The following is a 16,378-nucleotide window of genomic DNA, read 5'->3' on the forward strand; positions in this document are numbered from 1 at the left end:
CGCTATATAATGATCTAGAGAGGTTGTTGACCAGACTTGAACTTATTTTCCGCGCAAACGTCTCTTTATCATGGATATGCCAATAGGTTGTTTGTCATTTTTGAAAATCATGTAATTAAAATGAGTATATTGAGGTCTCAATTTTGTGACAATTTTAATAACAGCCACCGACACAATTCCGAATGTTTCTCCCGTAACCTTCGAGACATTGTGACCCTCATCGTAGTTATAACAGCGCGCGACATTTCCGTAAGCAACAACTTGAGTTGGATATTTTTACGTTTTTTAAAGGGGAAATCCAGTCCAAGTATAAGTTAGTCTGATAAGAAAGAATAAAATATTACGGGTAAAATTTTGATTGAAATCGGATGAAAAATAAGGAAGTTATGACATTTGAAAGTTTGGCTAATTCTTCAGGAAATATAGTTCTTTAACGGTCAATATGAATATGCAAATGGCAAAGGGAGTATGTCATTCCCTCACATCTTGCCATAGGCCCTATAGTTTGTACATAAAATTGTGAAATTTCCAGTTTTCATTCAAACGCAATCGTGCTTGAAGCTCAAATCCTATATCTGTATAACTGATCACTATTCTGAAGTTATTCGCCCAGGAATAACATCATGTTTCATACTTCAATGACAGAAACATTGAATTTTCATCATTTTTGTACATGGTCAATGAAAAATTGTGAGGTCACTAATTTGCATATTCATAATATCCACTGTAGAAGAACTCAGTGTTTTGCAGAAATTAGCAAAACTTCAGAATTCATAACTTCCTTATTTTTCATCCGATTTCAGTCAAATTCTTACCGTTGAACTCGTAAGAATCTACTCTTTGTTTTATCAGACTGACTTATGTGTGGACTGGATTTCCCCTTTAAAAGCTTCAGTCAAGGCCTACCAATGTATGCAGACAGAAGCCACTGCTTAACACGGACTCCAAGCAGGTCACGTAATTTTCTCCTGTCCTTCCGGCTATCATATCAATTTCTCTTGTGCTATAGGTCGCTTCGATTTACGTTGATCGATTTCTCGAGGTGGTGACTCGCAGTGATATACAATGTGTACCTATATCCTTTTCATCTTAATCAGATCGTATCAGATCAAAACGAAAGAATGTGTCCTCGCGATGATTATGGATAGTTCATATATTGCACGTTGTATTATTTTCTCTAGAGATCAGTTCCTGCACGCTTTCTCCCCCTGTGCAGTTCGCCGGCTTTGCCAATGAATTATCAATCATAAAACTGACATTCCGGGCACTGAAATACATCAGTGCATGTCAAGGTTAAATGTCAGGTCAATTTCAACCAAACTTGTATGACGCGATTTTTTTTTTCTAATCCACTGAAAGCCTTGGGCTTTATAAATGACTGACAAGTGCACTTCGAGTAGACCTACTGTTAGCATGCTTGCCTAGATGGCTTCCATAATGAAAAAAAGCGCTTTGTTATGTAACCACCTACCCGGCAAATATTCTTATGAACGTTTTTATGGACAAGAGAGCATTAAATATAGCATACCTTTGGCGTGCGCTACGCTTATGAAGGATTCATTCTTTCAAATTAGCACAAAGACTCACGGATGGTGAGTTTTATGCCAGAACAATGCATGCATGTATAGAGGTTCTCGAGGATCGATTACATTATACATGTGTAGTAGCTTTTCGTTTGCTTTCTTGTTTAATTGTCTGTGTGTGTTGACATATACCTGCAGCTGCAGGCCAAGGTTACAGTTGTATGTGCAATCTATAGACCAGCTATGCTACAAAGCTGTCCATTTTTGTGTCTTCATTCTCCATTATTAGCCATTATGGCCTAGTGGATAAGGCGGCGCGCCGCCTTATCCACTAAACCATAATGGCGGTCCCTCAACCGTGAAATCCGCGGATCGACTCCACATTATAGCAGCAATGGCTGTGCTCATAGGCAAGACACTTATCCCCATTGCCTAAACTTTCGGAAGGGATTTAACGTCATGGGCTTCGTAATAGGCACGCTGTTGTTTGTGAGTGGCGCGTTAAACACAAAGCCATCATGTGTACAGAGGTTGTTGTTTTAAAGAACGAAAGGAGAGAGAGAGAAAAACGGGGCCCTATACAAATAATTTGCCCCAGATCAGTGAACATTATTGTGTGCAGATCAGTGTAAACGAATTGCAATTCTATACCGCGACTGGATACTGTCAGTTCAACCGTTTTCCGTCATCAGTTGACCTTTTTGGGAAAGAGACTTCATCATTTCTTCACTGATTACCATCCTGACGCCATTACAATAAACAGAACCGGGTGGAGGAATTAAATCTTTTCCACAGATTTGTGATATTTTCTATCATATCATAATGCACGTATGCAGCATTTACAAGAGATGGATTCCGTGTATTTAGTCTATAAAAGTAGACGTAACAAGCGACCTGGAGGCCCGTTTCATAAAACTTGTCATAAGTGACAAGTTGTCATAGATGTGACAAGCTACTGAAATCCTTGCATCTGATTGGCTGAGGAAAATTTGTCATAGAAATGTGGCACTTGTCACTGATAACAAGTTTTATGAAACGGGCCCCAGATATCGCACGTTACGATGCCCTCGATTCCATGCCCTCGATGAAAATGATTATAACTGCGTCGCTATTAAAAGTTCTGTAGAATGCGGTTTGGTGTTTAGTGAATATATCATTTCCCATGTGTACTGCAGCAGCATACCAATCATAATTGCCTTGTAAAGGCTCCGATCTTCGTCTATGTCTGCCTGTCTCACCTACCGACCCTGATGAGGAAGAACTCAGCCAGCATTATTCCCACTGAGCTTACTTCCAGAATGTCGAGTCTGATTCTAATACATGCTATTATCACTACATCACGGCCTTCATTGGTATTATGTTCGGATCGAGAGTGATGCATTATTTTTAATTCTTACCAGAAATCAGTCTGAGTTTTGAACTCAAAATCTGATCCAGTGATTCAGCCGTGACTCCTCAGACGCGTCACGCATGAATATCTACCTTTTGTATAATCATGCGTATATAATAATTCATGCGTATATAAGAGGTATATATATATATACCTTTTGTATATTCGTGTCTCTTGCACGAGGGTGGTGGAAGAGACATACGACTCATATCATGTTTTCATTTTGCTAATGAAGGGCGTACGGTGTTCAGTGCTTTGTATAAATCACTGTGTACCTCGACCTGTCCTTGGATCCGTCGTCATGTTGATAAATTGCTTCCTTCGCCATGTTCACGAAACTGCACACCCCCTCCATGCTCCGCTTATTATTTGCTGCTTTATAAATAGCTGCCAACTATTGATTATGATCATCACCGCGGCCTTGAGGTATACAGTTTACCCACTTTTGCACAACTGTTTCATAATTTCATTGGTTTACACATAATTATAAAAGACCGACTTTCAATTCAGTTCAATTCAATGATTTTATTTCCATATAAAGTAATACAAAGCAATATGCATAACGCGAACATGAGTACATAATAATCAATTTTAAGGAACTTTGAGTTTACACACGAGTTGATCGCTGAAAGCATTCATCTGATTTTTAAACCTAAAAAAACACAAAGAAGACAGTTTTAACTCATTCACAGAAATGATTTATGCTTCATTGAATGAAGCTATGTATGGCCAAGTGTTGTTCATAATGTGTGATGTCGATAATTTGAATTGATTGAATTTCTCATCTTTGAAATTGCTTTGATGTAAATGGTCAGTTCTTTCGCGGCAGTGATCGGTGAAAATACTGATCTTAAGTCGCAGAAAAAGTGCTAAAAAATGTTTCGTTAATCCAGAACTACAAGTTGGATCGTAGCTTAAAGGGATCGTATAGTTTTGGTTGAGACCTTATTTCAGGTTTCTAACATTTTTTTTGGTGAGATAATGAGAAACCTCTTATGAAATATGAAAGAACATGACGTATAATTCCATGAGGAATTCAACGTTTATTTGATGAAAATTGGTTTTGAAATGGCTGAGATATCCAAAACAGAGCGATTCTAATAAAGTGTGGGATCCACCTTTTATTACGATCGCTTTGTTTTACTTTGTTTTTGGGTGCCTCAGCCATTCTAAAACCGATTTCCATCAAATAAACTTTGAATTCCTCCTAGAATGGTATCCTCTGTGCTATTTCATAAGTGGTTACCTGGTATATCGAGAAAAAGTTAAAAGCCAAATTCTCATCTCCACCCATTCTAAACTATCCCTTCAAAGGCATTTCTGTATCCCAATCCCCTTTTTTTCAGAGGGGGGGGGGGGGGTTCCGTTACTGTAGGTCGCTTTGAGGATGAAATCTTTTCGTTTTCATGATATATTTTGCTCTCTTACGCGTTTTCCTGTACGCTGTCAATTGTCTTTCTTGGCTGAAGAGAAACCTGTGCGCGTTCTTTTCAATTTATATCTGTTTAAACACCATCCGTTGTTTTTTTTTTTCTTCCGTGCTGAAATGTTTGTATGTTTTCGTGCACGCATGGAAGCTACGTTTTTTTTTTAATTATCTAAATACCGACAGTACTGTACTTTATTCATCTAGATTCGTCAATGTTGATCATTTTTACAACCATCTTTGTGCATTAACCAACGTTTGCATTAATAACGGGTATTAGCCCCGGGTATAGTAAAGCCAGAAAGGCGATGAAGTTTTCGACTCCATTGTGATTTGCCAACACGACGCCCCCCCCCCCCCCCCTTTTCGGTTTTGCTTTTCCGAACAACGACGCTCTTTACCCCGAGGTCGCCGTGTGGCAGCAGTATACGATCATGTTGATGAATGATGAACGTACATTTGTACACAGTACAATTTGGATTCCAAATTTTGAAGTGTTAATACAACTCACAAGGGCCGATTCATTATGTATGCATGGTATTTTTTTTTCTACCCAAGGTTAAAGAGATTACCATCCATCAATTTGATAATCTACCTGAAATTGGAATGACCCTGTGAGCTGTGTTTAGATCAGAAATGGGGACACCATCAGAGAACAATAAGCAGTCGTGAATCCATCAATTTTGCTTGGATAAGTACTTTGATCGGGGATTATTTTGATTTTTATACTTTTATATCGACTTTGTATTGCTAGCTTTGCTTGGTTACATTATATACATTGTACTTTGTATGCGATTCAATTATGATTTGTGCCATTATAGTAATCTGAAGGAATATGGCAGTAATCTGAAGCGTCATTCAGCTTACATATTTTTTTTTATTTCATCTTGTCAAAGATTTATACGCCGTTATTACACTGTGCATCATTTTGTTATTCGTAAAAAGTATACCTTCGTGCAGGCTGGGAACAGTTTGTTTTCAAAGGGGAGAAATGAAAAGAAGAGAAGAGGATTTCGAAATGATTTTTGTTCATTTCTTTTAAGTGCAATGAAGTACAACTGTACAACTATGCCTACGCGAACAAGCGAAATTATTATGAAGGCAGATCCTTCAAGATTTGCTTTATACAATCATGTACCAGTAAATCAAGTATATTTCGTATACCATGCATGACTATCGAAGTCGTGTATTGTTTCGACGCGTAAGAATGAACTGAATTCTAATATCTGTACTATGTTTGCGTGTAATATCAGCCATGGATGAGCCATGCGCTATACAAGAATAAATGTTTTTTCTCGGTGTATGTTTCTTTACACACAGACATGCATGTCTTGTTCGTATTAAAAAGAATATAATTCGAATATTGTTTATAATAGTTTAAAGGGATCGTATAGTTCTGGTTGAGACCTAATTTCAGGTTTCTAACATTTTTTGGTGAGATAATGAGAAACCTCTTATGAAATATGAAAGAGCATGTAATTCTGTGAGGAATTCAACGTTTATTTGATGAAAATTGATTTTGAAATGGCTGAGATATCCAAAGAAGAGCGATTCTAAGAAAGTGTGGGACCCACACTTTATGTTCTGTACTACATCATATAGGTGTTTTCTTGGTATCTCGCAAAAAGTTAAAAGCCCAATTCTCATCTCCACCAATACTGGACCATCCCTTTAATAATTAAATGAATTTTCACGTGTTTCATACGTATTTCTATTCATTTATTTGGAGGCTTGATTTAAAGATTCGGTAACTTACATTGCCTTTGTACAGTGTAATAAAGATAATTGAGGCTCAGTATTCTGAAATGTATGCAATCATGAATGTATAGATATTTTTGTAAATCCATACTACTAATAAATGACTAAGATTTTACTCTGTGCTGCATTGTTACTGTTCCAAACCAGGGTCGAATTCATTACGTGAACCATGAAAAACAGCGAAATCGAACACTGAGCAACCGTTGATAGTGTTGTCATAAATCACAAGTCGTGAATCCGAAGACATCCCTATGTACATTCCGAGATAAAACATAAATCTATTTTGCGTGCACTTTCCAGTGGCGGATCCAGGGGCCCGTTGCATAAAAGTTACTATTATGGTAACTTTGTCATCCAATGGTAACTACCATGGCAACAATACTCAACAGCCAATCAAAAGCAAGAATTCCATGGAAGTTACCATTGGATGGCAAAGTTACCATAATAGTAACTTTTATGCAATGGGCCCCAGAGGGGGCGCAAGGGGCGCACCCCCCCCCATTTATCGTTAAAAACAAAAGAAATAAAAAGAAAAAAATGAAACCCGGAAGTGGCACCAGAAATATTAGTTGCGCCCCCCCCCCCCCCCTTAACAGAATTCCTGGATCCGCCCCTGCTTTCAGTGACAGTGAAAATTAGGCGAATCTACTGTATTTACAGTGCATTTTAAGAAATTTGCCGTCTGCCTGTGTAGCAGTCAATGACCAATATTGGCCACACTTTCTGTTAAACTGAATCTAAGATTTTCGCTCGGGTTTATGTGATGCTTTTAATGACACGCCTTGAAAGATATCACCCGGAAAGCATGAAATCACACGTACCCCCCCCCCCCCCACACACACACACAATACACATACATACCCGCACAATACAACATCTATCGTTGCTCATGTCATAACTATGCTGAATTTGACGTTGATAGCTATCAATATTTTGAAATGGTCCATATGCTGTTCGCCTGTCCATAATATTCCATATTATGGAAAACAAAAAGACAACTTGAATTGTGTCAGTTTATTTGTACACTGTGGTGGCGACCTTTCGAGTGTGAATTCATATAGATCACCTTGTGTACGACACGATTGTGTTGTAAAATTATATGATATAATTATAGGCCCTATGAATTATTCCCAGAAAATGTGTCGAATGGAGACTCATCGCGATATGCCTATCTCCTGTACTAGGTATGTAGGGAGAGACATAAGTTCTCAGTTGATGTTCATTCAGTACCTGGTGTTCATGTACGTCGCCCCTTTCACGATCAACTCGTGATTGTGCCCAGGTTTGAACTCTGGCGTCAGTCACTGATAGGATATGAAGCCACGTTAAAATGGCCGTAGAAGCTTCTTTATTTAGAATTTTAATGAGCTATGCAACCAAAGTGCCTCGGGAGGTTTGTGAGATGTAACCACTATACATGTTTCTTGAAGCGGAATACGGAAAGAAAAAGACAGACAGAGCAAAAAAGAATGGATCCCCCCCCCCCCCCTTTACAGCTAGCTGGGGGAAATGCCATGAATTTTGTCTGCAGTCTGTACAACTTTTGCATGTATAATCCCTGTATTCATTTCCTATAATGTTACATGTATGTTTTTATTCAACTTAGTGAATTTCCTGCGTCGAATTGTTTTTATTGCAGCTGCTTGAAAAATTACTCTACATCGACTCATTTACGTCGATGTAGGGCAATATATCAATCAGTTGCAACTATGTTCTTGTATATACATTGTATTATGCAATGACTTAGTTTCGTATGCAATTCTGTCAATATGTCCTGTGGAAACTATCGTTGTACGTATAATCTTTGTGCGTGTATAATCCTTATTATGCTCTGTGATAATTATGTACTGTATATTGCCTCTTGGAGGCATTCGGAAAAAACAGGGTCGAGAGAGGTCTATTAAACTATTAAAACTGTCGGAATTGTACTCCGTTGTCTGATTTCTGCCTGAAATGTTCATTTAACCAGGGATTTCCTGGATCATAACGTCACCTTTTGGGAGTCGCCAGAAGAAGGTTTGAAGGAACAGGAGAAGGTTTGAAGGGGCAGAACAAATGCCGTACTTCAGATGATTGGTGACTGAATATTGATATTGCTTACTGATTACTTACTGATAGTTAACATTCTGATCAAATAGACATTCATACGGGAACTTGTTCACGTGACAAGATAAATTAGACAGCGTCATATTCCAGATTTTAGTATATTGTTCGGAGTAGACTTCTGTAGGTCCTACATCCCGAACCTTTCCCAAGGTACATCTCAGTCCCGACTCTGTGGGAGGCTCTCTAAACACCACACACACAAAAACAACAACAAACAAACGAAAAGTTTTTTTTTTCTTTTTTTTTTTAAATCCCTGACTAGGTCATGTGACTGTCGATAGGCCTGTCTCTGCGTCTGGCACACAGCATCTTTTTCATGCACCATGTTCATCATCAATCACAAGTTGAAGGTATAAAATGTAGTACGGTCTCGTATGAACGAAAGGGCATGTTGACTTGTTGAGCAAAACTATACTCGACATGCATTTCGTTTTTCAAATTTGACAATTCTGCCATAAAGTGTGAAACCTCTGGAAGTATCCCACGAGTGTGTGCGTGTGTGTGTGTGTGTGTGCGCGCGCGCGCGTGTATGTATGTACTGTATGTCAATGAGGCTGTAAATGCCATTTGATCATGAACTCCTTGTTTAGCTGTTGGTGTATTAGTGAAAGTAATGATTGATGCCCATTTACCGGTGTGTTATCAACCTTCAGGATTATATTATTCCCTCATCCTCCCAAATTAATGCTTGATTGGGGAAAAAACAACTTTTAAAGGGCAAGAGATCAGTCACTTGGTTGTCTGGAGGCAAAAACTACTTGCCCTCATTTAGCAAAGAAATATCCTTAGTTTTTTGTTTTGTTTTGTGGTTTGTTTGTTTGTTTTTTGTTTTTTTTTGGGGGGGGGATTCTTGCGCAAGTGCTGTCTTGCCTGACATTGCACTACAAGTGGAACCGTATAACAGGCTGCTTCGGGCTACTGAAATTTTCTTGTTATATCAGGTATCTCATTATATCAGGTATAAAAAACAAAGCAATACCAAAGGAATCAGACCTGCAAGATAACCTTGTTACATCGAGTATCTGGCTATATCCAACCTTGTTATAGTGAGGGTCAACTGCACAGTGTTTCAGTGCTGGCATACCCCACATTGCCATGGATATGTATGTAGCTCTTACGAATGTATCATAATTACCAGGGGTGGATACTGAAGGCACAGTCACATGATTCGAATGACACCATTTAAAAGTCCAGTTTACCTTTGGGAACAGTGATTTAAAAATGTTCAAGATATCACATTTGATGCATATATATATTAAGGGTTGTTGTATCACATAACATCGTACCATATAAAATTTTCGCAATGCAGCCTAGAATATTAAGGAGATATCAGTATTTTCCTCAATAAACCATAACTGTAGACGGTTTAGTCTGGCAACATTTCTATAATAACTATTGTTCATGTTTTGTGTATTTAACAATACTTAACATCGATTATACAGATTCAAATTTGTACAGTGGTAGTTTCTATCCCTAACTCACAATGCAGAACTATTTTAAAGCACTAATGCTGTTTTTTGTTTCTTCTGCAAATGGTAAATTATGCCTTTAACATACAAAAGTACAGTTCATCAATACAAAACACATACATGTAAAAGGAACATTGCACATACATCTTCTGGTGGAATGATGCTCAAATTGAGGAAAAGTAAGAATTGGAACTGAAGGAAAAGATTGCCACAAGAAATGAACTTACTCTGGGAACCTGGGAGACACTACTGTCAAGTCTGCATAAGCAGAATCTATCTGGACAAGAAAACAAAATATGACTTGGGCAGAATGTGTGAGAGGACAATATTCAATTCAATTCAATGTTTTATTTCATTTTTTGACAAGAACATATAGACATCACTTTTTTGGGTAACAGAAAATAAGGTGTTGTTTTGTTATTGTATTGTTAACAACTTCTCCTCCTTCACCCAATCATTTTATTTTATTGGGTAATCTTGATAATTATTCAGCATTTATCATCTCTATATTGGATTTACACATTGCCCAAATTACTCTAACATGTTTTTTGCAGAGTTGAATACTGTACCATACTGCAACATATTAATCCACACTGTAATGTACTGGGGCACAAACAGGAAGCAATAATTGCTACAGTCAACCTTGCCTGAATCGTATCTTATTTGGACTGAAGAAATAGCTTCGATTTAGAGAAAATTCGGTGCCAGGTAGAAATGTCAGAGGTAAAAATGTCAGAGGTAACTCGCTTATGCATAATCATTCATGACTCAAATGTAAAACGATGAGTCGCAATGGACATTTGCTCTTTTATGCAGTGTTGTAGTGATGAATAATGGAAATTATGAAGTGGCAAAATTGCTGGGATTGGCTCAACCCCCCCCCCCCTTCCTAATTTTCCCCCTTTTAAGTGCTGTGGTCATTGTTGTTCAGTCGTTTTAATCCGTGTATATGATTATGGATTTCCGACGCTTCAAGTAACTGGAGAGAAAAAAAAAAAAAAACACACGCCGAGCAACCAGCCGCCCATGTAACATCAAAGGATAACCGCACAGTCACATTCCACAGAAGCGCGTGCCGGTTGTCCGACGCTTCGAGTGACTGTCATATCACAAAACACGCCGACGAACCAGCTGTCCATGTTATACAGTATATCAAACGTAACCGCATAATCACATTCTGGAGAAGCACATGCTCGGCAGAAGTTCATGTCCCTCGATTTTTCGATGCAAAAACGTCAATCTGAGATCATTACTGCATGCGATCAATACACCATCAGGTGATTTCCAGCTGATACAGAGGAAGGAAAATGTAGTGGCAGAACAGTATGTTTGTATCTGGTTTGCACACAGAGTGCAACCGCACAACACAGTACACAGCAATGTGCTCAGGGTTACATGAACACTGACCAGCCAGGCGAAAAATGTTTTGGCCAGGGATTAACCTTTCCGACCCCTGCACTGGGCAGGAGCAGAAGTGCACGTTTTTGACATTTCACTCTGCGACAAGAGGCTCACAGAGAGAATTGGATTAAAGGGAACCAGGAAACAGTTCCACCTGTCCACTATCAGTCAACAGAATAAGGAAATGAGCGGGACAGACATTCGCTTATCTGTCACTGGCGTCAATGAGACGGAAACCATCGACTTAGATGCTGTATGGACCGTCGATAAGCTACATGTACCAATCTCTGCGGACAGCATACCACGACCAAGCGATACCAGCCAATGGTCTCATCTTTGAGGTGTCACAATCCCCCAAATCGACAAAAAGGAAGTGATGTTACTCATTGGCAGCGATGCTCCGGAGGCCTTCTGGGTGAAGGAAGATAGGCACGGTAAAAAAAGGGGGTCCCTATGCCATGCATTCAGTCCAAGGGTGGACTCTCATTGGCCCAATTTCTCGAAGCGATCGCAGGCAGTCAAACTTCACGTCCAACTTCACCCAAGATTAGTGACGAACTTCTCCATGAGCAGGTCGAGAGATTCTGGAGGATCGACTCTGGGGAAAATGAAGTGAAGAAAGGATTATCAGTAGAAGATCAGCGAGCACTATCCATTTTCAGAGACACCATCAAGAAAGTCGATGGACATTATGAACTTGGCCTTCCATGGCGCCACCCTGATACACATCTGCCAGACAGCAAGAAGATGGCGGAGTCAAGGCTACAATCACTCGAGAGATGCTTGACCAAAGATGCAGTGATGCATGAAAAGTACACTGAAACTGTTGAGGGCTACATCGAGAAGGGCTATGCCCAAGAGGTAGCACAGCCTGATGAACACACTTCAGGGAAGACTTGGTACTTGCCCCATCACCCAGTGATACACCCACAAAAAAGGGACAAGGTGAGGGTAGTCTTCAACTGCGCAGCCAGAAGCCATGGAACTTCGCTAAATGACCAGCTCCTCCAGGGACCGGATTACAACAACAACCTCGTTGGTGTCTTGACATGATTCAGAGCTGAAAGAGTCGCTCAGATGGCAGACATTGAAGCAATGTTCCACCAGGTGAAGATCACACCTGGAGACAGCGATGCTCTTCAGTTCCTGTGGTGGTCTCAAGGTGACTTGGATAAACAACCTCAGGTGTACAAAATGATGGTGCACTTATTTGGCGCAACATCTTCCCCTAGTTGCGCAGCGTATGCATTAAGACAGCCGACGACAATGTCAGCAATAGTTTCGAGGAGGCAGCGAGAGCTGTGAAGGACAACTTCTATGTAGACGATTGCCTTGTTTCTATGGGCACCCAACAGGAAGCCATCGATCTGGCAAGTAATCTACGCGAATTGCTGGTGACTGGTGGTTTCCGGCTGACAAAGTGGGTCAGCAACTACTATGATGTCATAGCCAGCATCCCTCCCTCTGAGCGAGCAGCATCAGTGGTTGATCTCGACTTGGACAATTCTCCCATAGAACGGACTCTTGGTGTTTCATGGGATGTCGAAGCAGATGCTTTCACCTTCAAGGTCACCCCAAAGGAGAAGCCTCCAACTAGAAGGGGTATCCTCTCAGTCACCAGTTCTCTCTATGACCCACTTAGGGTTTGTTGCCCCTGTCGTGCTCGTGGCCAAAATCCTGTTTCAGGATGTCTGCATCCAAGGTCTAGGATGGGACCAAGTGGTTGGAGAAGCAGAATAACTGGAGAAGATACAAATTGACAGGTGTCTGAAGCCAAATGCAAGTGAAGAGATCACCAGGCATGACCTACATATCTTCTGCGATGCTTCTCAAAGAGGATATGCAGCAGTGGCCTATCTCCAAATGGAGGAAATTGGAGGGAACACTCACTGCGCCTTCGTGATGGGTAATACAAGGTTATCACCTTGACGTGTCCAAGGAGCAGCGTATCTAGCGCACCTAAAGGAGGTAAGCCCCGGATGGCATATGGCATGTGCTGCAGTAGACACTGCTTTGCCAGATACCACCTTGGAAGGATGGGAGAGTTCACCTACCAAGGACAGACTGCAAGAATAATCAAGCCCCGAGAGGAAGCATATGCTTTCTGTGGCACAAGGAGGGTACCAAGTTGCACAGCATTATTGAGCCCCCTAGAATGACCAAAGGAACCAGGATGCTGGTAAGGAGAGCCCTCATCAATGCCACTCCGGATAATCTTATCCCTGTCCCCATCCGCGATACGTCAGAACAGTCAAAATGATCCAAAATGGCACAATTGTGCGTAGCCTGCTCCTACGATGACCCCCAAAGTCTAAGGCATATCCCACCTGTGAGGATGGCCCCAATATCCACTTCTCATCCCACCCAAGCAATCCCCGTCCCTGATGTTGGCTTCACCCACTCATCCTTTGCCAACCAAGAAGAGGAGACACGGCTGGTTAATCTTCTACAGGAGTACACCGACATATTTTCCCAGCATGACTTTGATTATGAGTGTGCAAAAGGCATCGAGAATGAAATCCCGCTGATCAATGATGATCCATTTAGACTCCCATGCAGGGGAATCCCCCCTGCCCAATTCCAGGATGTACAGCGGCACATTACAGAAATGGAGAGTGCTAGCATAATTCAGAAAAGCAGCAGCCCATACGCTTCACCGATTGTTGTAGTCCACAAGAAGGATGGATCTATCCATCTTTGCGTGGACTAACAACACCTCAACAATAAGACCCATCAAGATGCCTTTCTGCTGCCCCGGAATGACTAATAGCTAGACGCCTTGGACTTGACAGGTGAGTATTGGCAGGTGGAGGTTGCGGAGAAGGATCGTCAGAAGACAGCATTCACGACCCTGATGGGACTCCATGAGTGTGTCCGTATGCTGTTTGGTCTGTAGAATGCCCCTGCCACCTTCCAGAGATTGATGATGGCCTTCCTTGGAGACTACAATTTTGAGTCCCTCCTCATCTACGTAGATGATGTAGTAGTCATTTCCTCTGATTTCCCTCAGCATTTGGAACGTCTTTATCTGGTCTTCATCTGCCTTCGCCAGCACGACCTCAAACTTAAGCCAAAGAAATGTCATCTTCTCCAAACTTCATTTAAGTACTTGGGGCATGTGACCAGCAAAGGATGGGATTGAGACTGACCCAGAGGAGGCCAGTACAGTGGAGGGACGGCCACAACCTAAGAATGCACAGGAGGTCAGGTGATTCTTGGGCTTTACGGGATACTACCAGCGATTTGTCGAGGACTATGCCAAGATTGCCCGCCCACTCTTCCATCTCATGGAAAGGGGTGGCGACCAACAGAAGGTGAAGAAACCAGCCCCTGCCCTTCATCTGGACTAATAAGGGTGAGCATGCTTTCAACTCCCTGAAGGCTAGATTAGTCCAGCCTCCCGTCCTTGGTTTCTCTGGCTTCGAACAATTAATGGAGGTGGATGCATCTGGAGAGGTCTGGGGGCAGTTTTGAGCCAGAAGCAAGATGGAACCAAACAGGTCATTGCATATGCAAGCAAGGGGCTGACCATATCGGAGAGGAAGTACCCTGCACACAAACTTGAATTCTTGGGCCTCAAGTGGGCGGTGGTAGACAAATTCAAGGAGTACAATGTACCTGTTGGGCCAGCAGTTTCATGTTTTGACAGACAACAATCCCCTGCTCTATGTCACCACACTAGCAAAGCTAGATGCCACTGGCCAGAGATGGGCTTCTGCATTGGCAGATTTCGAGTACAGTGTGGAGTACAGGAGTGGTCGCACAAATGCTGCCGCTGACACCCTGTCGCAGGCACCCACCCTGGAAGAGGGGCACAAGAAGGATGGCCACCACCTAGACCCACAGGTAGTTGTAGGTGCCTTATACCAAGGGCCCTGAGATACCAACCCCCATCGGCCAACAACTCATAGCCAGCCTCAGCACTGGTGTGCCTGGAGTGTCCTCCATCAACAGCATCACCCCAGAGAGCCTCTCCCACCGACAGAAAGCTGACCCAGACATAAGTCCAGCATTGCCCTTTGTGGAACAGGGTTCTAGACCTACCAAGAAAGAGTGGCAGAACTGCCACCCAAATGCCCGCCTTCTACTCAGACAGTGCTCCACTGGCACTTCCAAGATCCCACTGGTGCTTGGAGGTTGCAGCTGGTCCTCCATCGGTGCTATAGGAAAACGGTGCTTGGCCAGCTCCATGATGACATCAGCCATCCTGGGGTTGAACGGACTCTAGACAATGTATGGCAGCGTGTCTTCAGGATCTGAAAACTTAATTTGTCCTGGAGATATGCCAGGACGGCATGGGTACGAAGAAGGGGAGGATGTAACCAGGCCACTTTAGCTGAGGCTAGTCGCATGGTTCTAGAACAATCGAAATGGCTTATAAGTTAAACCCATCCTGCTACCCGCTAATAGGGCAACCTCGTATCACGTGATGTGAAATCTGTTAATGTGGGAGTTTTGGACTCCCTTGGAATTATGTAGATGAGATCTTGATTTTAGTTTTCGTTTTATGCAAATCATTGTTGACCCGAAGAAATCCCATTCGGCAACTTCCGCAGTCCGTCCAACAAGTTCAACAAGTAAATATCTTCTGCTTTTGCCTCTTCTGTTACAGACTCCATCCATTCACAGCACACCCTTTTCGTAACCACTGCAATCTTTACACTAAAGAGATTACACTAGTAAGAAAGCCAATCGCGTGCGGAAGCTTCTGGGAAGGTGAAATGCCATTGTTTGAGGAGAGCAATGTGATTCTTCAGAAGGACGAGCGTTGTATCCATTGCTTACACAGTACAATGTGCTCTCAGCTCCATGATCTTTTGGTCAGGCATGTCAAACCCCACGTGATAACATCACAAACTGAAGTGTATGAAGTACACTTTGTAGACTTCACTAATGAAGATAACCAGAAGAGTGATGATGGATTGTATGTTGGTCAAGCAGTCAGAAAATTTATCCAATCAAACGGACAAGAATGTGATCTGAAGAACTTCTACAAACGTGTATGAAGCTATTACTTGTATACCGCCGTCTGTAGCTTTATGGTCATGTCATATCCTTCCTTAAAAGAGAAAGTCCTTGTAAATGAAGTTTTAGATGTGTCCACGAGAAACCAAGCAAAACTGAAGCAGTGATTCTAATTTGCTGAGAGATATCTACAGTTACTTGGAGATGAGGAAAGAAAGACCATAGAAGAAAAATTCTGCAGGTTTCAGGTTGATTCTTTTGAGGACATTTTGAAGCAAGAGATGAGAGTAGATCAAGTATGGAATGAAATTTCCCTACTGAAGTTATCTGCAAGTGGTGG

General features: G+C 41.6%; 1 protein-coding gene across 1 annotated transcript; it reads left to right on the forward strand.

Moving 5' to 3' along the window:
• The first annotated feature begins 12,150 nt into the window (after nucleotides 1–12,150).
• On the forward strand, nucleotides 12,151–13,333 carry LOC140233332 (uncharacterized). The gene is made up of 3 exons (XM_072313441.1): nucleotides 12,151–12,258; nucleotides 12,306–12,716; nucleotides 13,190–13,333. Exons 1-3 carry the CDS (start codon nucleotides 12,151–12,153, stop codon nucleotides 13,331–13,333), a joined length of 663 nt encoding a protein of 220 aa, XP_072169542.1.
• The last annotated feature ends 3,045 nt before the right edge of the window (nucleotides 13,334–16,378 follow it).

The sequence above is a fragment of the Diadema setosum genome, chromosome 9, assembly GCF_964275005.1.
Source record: "Diadema setosum chromosome 9, eeDiaSeto1, whole genome shotgun sequence".
NCBI lineage: Eukaryota > Metazoa > Echinodermata > Echinoidea > Diadematoida > Diadematidae > Diadema > Diadema setosum.

Bases quoted from the DNA above. Each gene is read 5' to 3' on its own strand.
- LOC140233332 (XM_072313441.1), top strand. From the start codon at position 12,151: ATGGCAGACATTGAAGCAATGTTCCACCAGGTGAAGATCACACCTGGA. The intron at 12,259-12,305 runs GTGTACAAAATG...ATCTTCCCCTAG, and splicing joins ACTTGGATAAACAACCTCAG to TTGCGCAGCGTATGCATTAA. The intron at 12,717-13,189 runs GTTTGTTGCCCC...CTGTGGCACAAG, and splicing joins CTCTCTATGACCCACTTAGG to GAGGGTACCAAGTTGCACAG.